Here is an 8779-nt window from a genome sequence, read left to right as displayed (position 1 = left end):
TTCCTTCTCTTCTTTCTCCTGCATGGCCACATCCTCGTCATCCTCCATTACTGGGTCCTCTTCCTTCTCCTCCTCCTGGTCCAGGTCCTCCTTGTCCTCCTCTGTGGCCTGGGCCTTCTCCTCTTCCTCCACAGGCAGGTGCTCCCCTTCCTGCTCCATGGCCAGATCCTTCTCTTCTTCCTTTTGCTCCATGATCAGATGTTCCTCCACCAGGGCCACGTCCTTCTCTTCCTCTTCCTTTACCTTCTTCTTCCTCCTCCTTCTCTGTGGTCAAGTCCTCCTCCTCGTCTATGGAGAGCTCCTCCTCCTCCTCTTCTGCTGACAAATTCTCCACCTCCTCTGCAGACAGGTTCTCCTCCTCCTCTTCCTCCTCTTCTGCAGACATGTTCTCCTCCTCCTCTTCTTTCTCTTCTGCAGACAGGTTCTCCTCCTCCTCTTCCTCCTCTTCTGCAGACAGGTTCTCCTCCTCCTCTTCCTCCTCTTCTGCAGACATGTTCTCCTCCTCCTCTTCTTTCTCTTCTGCAGACAGGTTCTCCTCCTCCTCCTCTTCTCATTCTGCAGACAGGTTCTCCTCCTCCTCCTCCACTGTGTCCAGGTCTTCCTCCTCCTCTGTGGTCATGTCCTCCCCCTCTTTTATGGCTAGGTCCTCCACCACCTCCTCCTCTTTTTCTGTGGTCAGGACTTCCTCTTCCTGCTTCTCCTCCTCCTCTGTCTCTAGGTCTTCCTCCTCTTCCTCTCCTTCTGTGGCCCGATCTTCATCCTCCTCTGCCTTTTCCTCAGGGGCAAGGTCCTTCTTCTCTGACTGGTCCGTGGGGATCTCTGCGTCAGAGAGACAAGGGCAGAGGGTGACTCTTGCTGGGGAGGAGGGAAGAGGAAGGACAGGGGTGTGAAGGGATAGGGAGAGAAGATTTAATGTTTCCCCCTCCCATGTAAGCACCCAAAGGCAGAGAAATCCCCACACTGCCCCTCCCACAGACCTCTCAGTCCCAGGGCCCCATGGCAGAGAGATCCCCACACTGCCCCTCCCACAGACCTCTCAGCCCCAGGGCCCCATGGCAGAGAGATCCCCACACTGCCCCTCCCACAGACCTCCCAGCCCCAGGGCCCCATGGCAGAGAGATCCCCACACTACCCCTCCCAGAGACCCTCAGCCCTATGGCTCCATGACAGATGGGGCCCTTCACTGTCCCATCCTTCCTGGGAGTTGCCCCAAAGCATCAGGGACCCACTTCCCAGCAGCTCCCCCCATGCCCCACTGCAGGGGGTGGCTCTGTGACTCCCGCTGATGTCATTGGGCTCACGTGGCTCAGGCCAGACCCCTGGGCTGGGATCCCCCCAATGACTCTGACAGAGTGACTGGGTGTTAATGGCCCCTTGCTCCTCCCCATGCCCAGGGAGTCTCCTCACCTGCAGTGGAGGAGCACTCGGCCTCCGTGTTGCAGGGAGCCTCCAGGGAGCGGCTGCTCTCCCCTCCGGCACCAGTTGAGCTGCTGGGGCAGCGATCCCCCAGCTCCTGCCCTGGGGATGCCTCCTGCTGGCCCACGCGGCTGGGCTGAGGGCTGGCCTTCCAGCAGAAGCAAACCCAGAGCTGCCTTGCCTGGTTCCTCCCGTGGGCTGTGTCCTGCCTGCCCAGACTGAACGTGGGCCACCTCCATCTCGGCCTGGATGTCGTCTCTCTCCGCTCGGCACCAGCCCTGGGAGCTGGTTTCCTCCTGGTGAGCAAGGCCGAGCAGGTCCATCTCCTGGGGTGGCCAGGAGCTGCTTCCCATGCCATGGGGATGGAGGGGCGGCTCTCTGTCTGGGGATGCTGGCAGCTGCCCCCCTCTGGCTCCAGGGCCACCTGCGGAGCCTTTATCCTGAAAATCCTCCTCAGTACGTCCATCCTGGAACTGAGCAGGGAGCAGCCGTGAGTCTGGGGCAACGCAGCTTCTCGCCACTGGGCCTGTCTGCCCCCCAGCTGGGGCGACTCCCTCTCCTACCCACACTCCCCGGGGGCACCTGGACTGGGCTCTGCACACACTGGCAGGGCTCTCCCTGCAGGCTGCTCCCGAAGCTCCCCCGATGTTGGGACCCCCAGGGAATCTCATCCCTTAGAGCAATGGGGTCAGTGACAGAGACCTGTAGTCAGTCTGGACAAGCATCGTCCTCCTGTAGCCCCGGGCCACACCCCCTCCCCGGCCTGAGAAGGAAGGGAACCCAAGTGTCCAGGCTTCACTCCTGAGCCAATGGCAACAGCAGACAGGTGCCCCCGTTCCTCAACCCCAGCTCAGCAGCTACCAGATCGGGGACACCCTGACATCAGCCCCCCACTCCTACCCCCGCTCTGCGCAGCACACAGTGGGCAGGCAGCTTGGTGGGGGCGGCGGCCAGGAGGTGGGAGCAGCAGTGGAGCATGGTGATGGGGGGAGGGGCACCTGTATTATTATTATTTGCACTGTAAAAACACCAATAGTGCAATCTAGAAATTGAAGCATGAAGGGGCATACAAATGTTTAGCATAACTGGCACATAAATTCCTTGCAACGCCCGCTACACTAGTGCCATGCAAATGCCTGTTCTTACTGTCAGGTGATATTGTCAATAAGAAGTGGGCAGCATTATCTCCTGGAAATGTAAACAAACTTGTTGGTCCTGAACAAGAAGTAGGACTGAGTGGACTCGTGGGCTCTAAAGTTTTACATTGGTTTGTTTACGAGTGCAGTTATCTTAAAAAAAAGTCTACATTTGTAAGTTGCGCTTTCACTATAAAGAGATTGCACTGAGGTACTTGTATGAGGTGAATCGAAAAATACTATTTCTTTTATCTTTTTTACGGTGTAAATATTTGTAATCAAAAATAATAATATATGTTGAGCACTGTACACTTTGTATTCTGTTTCAGAGGGGTAGCCGTGTTAGTCTGTATCCGCAAAAACAACAAGGAGTCCTTGTGGCACCTTAGAGACTAACACATTTATTTGGGTTTTAGCCCACGGAAGCTTATTCCAAATAAATGTGTTAGTCTCTAAGGTGCCACAAGGACTCCTCGTTGTTTTTGTAGTCTCTGTTGTAACTGAAATCAATATATTTTAAACTATAAAAAAATCCACAAAACTATGGATAATACATTGAAATTACAATTGACAGCCCTAGTTATTGGCTTTGGATGGAGCCCAACAGGAAATCAGTAGGAGTTCTTTCCCAAACACCCACTCACTGTCCTTCTGAGCTCAGAGGGTTTAACATTCATTGTCTGATCCAGACTCACTACTGCTCAAACTGAGTTTGAGAAGTGTCTATCCCTTCACTGGACAGACAGGGAAACTGAGGTACAGAGACGGGAAGTGACCTGCCCAGGGCCCCACAGCAGGGCAGTGGCAGAGCCAGAAAGAGAAGCCAAAGCCCTGCAATCCCTGCCCTGAGGCCTGGCTCAAGGCTTTGCCCTGTTGCCTGCTGCTCAGTGGAGTTTCTTCCCTCAGGGGGATGGAACCTGGGTCCTTAGAATCATAGAATATTAGGGTTGGAAGGGACCTAAATCATCCCAGCCAGGGCTTTGTCAAGCCAGGCCTTAAAAACCTCTACGGAAGGAGATTCCACCACCTCCCTAGAGAACCCATTCCAGTGCTTCACCACCCTCCTAGTGAAATAGTGTTTCCTAATATCCAACCTGGACCTCCCCCACTGCAACTTGAGACCATTGCTCCTTGCTCTGTCATCTACCACCACTGAGAACAGCCGAGCTCCATCCTCTTTGGAACCCCCCTTCAGGTAGTTGAAGGCTGCTATCAAATCCCCCCTCATTTTTCTCCTCTGCAGACTAAATAAGCCCAGTTCCTTCAGCCTCTCCTCATAAATCATGTTCTCTGGCCCCCTGATCATTTTCATTGCCCTCCACTGGGCTCTCTCCAATGTGCCCACATCCTTTCTGTAGTGGGGGGGGGGGGTCCAAAACTGGATGCAATACTCCAGATGTGGCCTCACCAACGTCGAAGAGAGGGGAATGATCACGTCCCTCGAGCTGCTGGCAATGCTCCTACTAATGCAGCCCAATATGCCGTTAGCCTTCTTGGCAACAAGAGCACACTGCTGACGCATATCCAGCTTCTCATCCACTGTAATCCCCAGGTCCTTTTCTGCAGAACTGCTGCTTAGCCAGTCGGTCCCCAGCCTGTAGCGGTGCTGGGATTCTTCCCTCCGAAGCGCAGGACTCTCTTTGCACCTGCAGACTCCACCCCAAGGGGCCCCTCCTAGCGCCTGAGTCACAAGGGCTGCTGTGCCCTGGGGAAGTGTTTAGTGCCCAATAACAGACGAGGATCGTCGTCCAGGCACAAGGGGTACAAATCTATCACAATCCCCCCAGGAACAACACAACAAGTGAGGGAGCTTATTGGGCAGAGGGAAGAAAGGCCTGGGGCTAAGGAAAGAACAGGAGCAACTAGACTAATAACCCATCAACAATAACAGCATTTACAAGGGGCCCGACCCCCCCACAACCAGCTCCCTCCCAGCCCCTGCGCAGCAGAATGGGAGTTGAGTATCAGTTCTCTAGGGGCTGATGCCGCCCTGTACTCCTTGGCCGGCTTGAAATTCACAAGGAAAACAAGCACACGTGGGGATCCTTACCAGGTCTTCAGTCTCAGTGGGCACCTCCAGGCTGTGCTGCGTCTCCCTCCGCTCCACTCCAGCAACAGCCAACAACCGAATGTAAACCGAGCCCTTTGTCTCCGAGCGCTGGCTTCTGACTGGCTCTGGTGGTCGCTTCCCGCGTGTTCCGTCCCCGCCCGGCATTCCGAGCATTCTGGGAAGCGGGATCCTGAGCTCCGCAGCCATTGCAGTGGTGGATTAACGCACAGGGGGCCCATGCCCAGGGGCCTCGGGCAACTTGGGGGGCCCATGCCCAGGGGCCTCGGGCAACTTGGGGGGCCCTGGGAAAATCTCATGATGCTCGGGCCAGATGATTTCCCTGCTGATTTTCCCCACAGAAATGTTTGTAATCAAAATCACTATATATATGGGGTTTCTACTGGAAGTTAACTTGACTGCGTTCGATTATACAAAATGGGAATGTAATCAGGGTACAGTATTATAAAAAATAATTAGAGCAGTGCAAGGGATATTAGGCAAAAAAGAATTTGCGTGTGTAAATATTGGTGTGTAATTATGTAAGGTTTTAAGGACCTAAACCACACTCATGGTTTGTAAAATCCTGTTTGTAGGTTTGAGATAAATTAGGTTTGTTTTGTTCTATTTTGAGATAAAAAAATAATGGCACTAAAACTCCATTTCAATCTCACATCCAAAGTTCCCTGCTGCAGCTCTGCAGGCTGGAGCCTGCACCTCCCGTGACAGGCAGGGGCTGGTGCAGAGCGTGGCAGGGCAGGGCGACGACATCGCCCATAACGGCTGGGCCCTTTCACAGCAAGGGCGGCACCTCCCCACGGTAGCACGGACCCCACCTACTCCTCCTGCTTTCTCCTGACAACAGCACCACCCTTCCCGGCACCAACTCATGGCAACTTCTGCTTCCGGACTCGCACCGGAAATGGGAAGTCTGGGCCGGGCCTTGCAGTGGCTGACAGGACATGGAGGCCGGAGAGACAACCACTCCCATGGTGCCATGGCCCTCACAGTGGCTGATGGGAGATGGAGGCAGGAGACACCACATCTCCCATGGTGTCACGGGGCCCGGCGTGGCTGAGGGGAGATAGAGCCCTGCTGAGACGCTACATCAATATCTTCATCAACGATGTAGATCATGGCATAGAGAGTGCACTTATAAAGCTTGCGGACGATACCAAGCTGGGAGGGGTTGCAAGTGCTTTGGAGGATAAGATTAAACTTCAAAATGATCTGGACAAACTGGAGAAATGGTCTGAAGTAAACAGGATGGAATTCAATAAGGACAAATGCAAAGTGCTCCACTTAGGAAGGAACAATCAATCAATTGCACACATACAGAATGGGAATTGACTGCCTAGGAAGGAGTACTGCGGAAAGGGATCTCGGGGGGTCATAGTGGATCACAAGCTAAATATGAGTTAACAGTGTAACGCTGTTGCAAAAAAAGCGAACATCAGTCTGGGATGTATTAGCAGGAGTATTGTAAGCAAGACACGAGAAGTAATTCTTCCGCTCTACTCCGCGCTGATTACGTGTCAACTGGAGCATTGTATCCAGTTCTGGGCTCCACATTGCAGGAAAGATGTGGACAAATTGGCGAAAGTCCAGAGAAGAGCAACAAAAATGATTAAAGGTCTAGAAAACATGAGTTTTGAGGGAAGATTGAAAAAACTGGGTTTGTTTAGTCTGGAGAAGAGAAGACTGAGAGGCGACATAACAACAGTTTTCAAGTACCTAAAAGGTTGTTACAAGGAGGAGGGAGAAGAATTGTTTTTCTTAACCTTTGAGGATAGGACAAGAATCAAGGGGCTTAAACTGCAGCAAGGGAGGTTTAGGTTGGACATTAGGAAAAACTTCCTAACTGTCAGGATGGTTAAGCTCTGGAATAAATTGCCTAAGGAGATTGTGGAATCTCCATCCTTGGGGAGGTTGAAGAGCGGGTTGGACAAACACCTGTCAGGGCTGGTCTAGATAATACTTCGTCCTGCCTTGAGTGCAGGGGACTGGACTAGAGACCTCTCGAGGTCCCTTCCAGTTCTACGATTCTATTTCTCAGCATGCATTGCTTCACTCTTCTCTCCCCTCCCACCCCACTTCTCCTTGCAGGGGCAGCCTCAACCCCGTGACTGAGTTTGTGGCCCCAGGTTTCCCCTCCCCTCCTCGGAGCAGGCCCCCCAGGCTCCATAGGGTTTGCAGGTGGGGAGCCCCCCCAGGGTTGGGGTCGGGCTCAGGGTCCAGGGGAGGTTTGGCAGGTGAAGGGACCTGGGGGTGTTGCCTGGGGGGGTTGGAGAACAGCAGCGAAGGGGAAGTTGGACACTTGCAGAATGGAAGACAGGGAGACAAGGCAAGTGAGGTGATACCTGTTACTGGACCAGCTTTGGAGCCACACAGGGTCTTCTTCACGTCGGGGAAAGGTGCTCAGCGCGTCTGTCATAACTATAAAGGGAAGGGTAACAGCTGTCCTGTCTACAGTACTATAAAATCCCTCCTGGCCAGAGACTCCAAAATCCTTTTCCCTGTAAAGGGTTAAGAAGGTCAGGTAACCTGGCTGGCATCTGACCCAAAGAACCAATAAGGGGACAAGATACTTCCAAATCTTGGTGAGGGGAAGGCTTTTGTTTGTGCTCTTTGTTTGGGTTGTTGTTCGCTCTTGGGACTGAGAGGGACCAGACATCAATCCAGGTTCTCCACATCTTTCTAAACAAGTCTCTCCTATTTCAAATTTGTAAGTAAATAGCCAGGCAAGGCGTGTTAGTTTTCCTTTGTTTTCTCAACTTGTAAATGTACCTTTTACTAGAGTGTTTATCTTTGTTTGCTGTACTTTGAACCTGAGGCTAGAGGGAGGTCCTCTGAGCTCTTTAAGTTTGATTACCCTGTAAAGTTATTTTCCATACTAATTTTACAGAAATAATTTTTACCTTTTACTTTAATTAAAAGCCTTCTTTTTAAGAACCTGATTGATTTTTCCTTGTTTTTAAATCCAAGGGGGTTGGATCTGTATTTACCAGAAGTTGGTGAAAGGAAGGGCGGGGGGGTTAATTTCTCCTTGTTTTAAGATCCCAGGGGGGGTTAATCTGTATTCACCAGAAGTTGGTGAAAGGAAGGGGGGGGATGGTTAATTTCTCCTTGTTTTAAGATCCCGGGGGGGGTTGAAACTGTATTCACCAGGAGTTGGTGGGAGAAGGAGGGGGAATGGTTCATTTCTCCCTGCTTTAAGATCCAAGGGGTTTGGATCTGTATTCACCAGGGAATTGGTGAAGAGTTTCTCAAGGCTTCCCAGGGAAGGGAATCCATTTGGGAATGGTGGCAGCGGACCAGATCTAAGCTGGTAGTTAAGCTTAGAAGTCTTCATGCAGGCCCCCACATTTGTACCCTAAAGTTCAAAGTGGGGAAGCAGCCTTAACAGCATCACACGTACATACAAGGTGGAGCGCTCAGCCCCGAGTCCCAGCTGTTCCCTACCTCCTGGAACAGAGGGGGCCTGTCCCCACTGGCCTATAAACAGCCCCACTGTGTAACCCAGAGGTGGCTGCATCTTAGCACCAAGACACCAGCGGTCACTGCTCTAGTGGAGATGGTACACACAGGCCACTGCCCCACGTGGCTACCAGAGGTCACAGACTGGGCACTGGTTGGGGGGATACACACAGGGCACTGCTGCACCTGGCCACCAGGGGTCACTGCTGCAATGGTGGTGGTAGGGGAATGAAACAGGCCACTGCCTGAAGTGGCCACTACCACAATGGTGCGTGTGTGTGGGGGGGGAGGGAGATACCAATAGGGCACTGCCACACCAGGCCACCACCAGGAGGTCACTGCTCCAATCACTAGAAATACACATCGGGTAGTGCCCCAACTGGCCAACAGGGGGGCACTGTGTCAGACAGAGAGAGAGAGGGAGGGGGATGTGTGTGTGGAGAGAAGAGGAAATCAAAGGCCACTGCCTCACGTAGCCCCCGGGGTCACTACCCAAATAGGGGACACACACACACACACACACACACAGGGCACTGCCCCAGCTGGCCAGCAGGGGTCACTGCCCCAGTTGGGGGATACACATCCCACGGGGATGCAGGGATCAGTGCCTGCCATACCTGGCACAGAGGGTGAGGGGGGGCTACAAACAGGGCACTGCCCCACATGGCCAACAGGGCACATCCCTAGTGGGGAGTGACGCACA

The 8779-nt window shown here is 53.0% G+C and overlaps 1 protein-coding gene across 3 annotated transcripts; it reads right to left on the bottom strand.

Moving 5' to 3' along the window:
- Positions 1–39: 39 nt before the first annotated feature.
- LOC135980260 (ribosomal biogenesis protein LAS1L-like) lies at positions 40–8714 on the bottom strand. Of its 3 annotated transcripts, none has more exons than XM_065580298.1 (3): positions 6960–8714; positions 1408–1889; positions 40–819 (listed from the first exon to the last, which is right to left on the bottom strand). In XM_065580298.1, exons 1-3 carry the CDS (start codon positions 7271–7273, stop codon positions 551–553), a joined length of 1065 nt encoding a protein of 354 aa, XP_065436370.1. In that variant the 5' UTR covers positions 7274–8714; the 3' UTR covers positions 40–550. The 3 variants fall into 3 exon arrangements, with proteins under 3 accessions (XP_065436370.1, XP_065436369.1, XP_065436371.1); XM_065580297.1 differs by having other exon boundaries at positions 40–855; positions 6960–8708; XM_065580299.1 differs by lacking the exon at positions 6960–8714 and having other exon boundaries at positions 40–855; positions 1408–2343.
- Between the last annotated feature and the right edge of the window lie 65 nt (positions 8715–8779).

This window comes from Chrysemys picta, unplaced genomic scaffold (genome assembly GCF_011386835.1).
Source record: "Chrysemys picta bellii isolate R12L10 unplaced genomic scaffold, ASM1138683v2 scaf2423, whole genome shotgun sequence".
Classification (NCBI taxonomy): Eukaryota; Metazoa; Chordata; order Testudines; family Emydidae; genus Chrysemys; species Chrysemys picta.
Note: the sequence above shows the minus strand (reverse complement) of the source record. Positions and strands in the feature narration are given on the sequence as shown.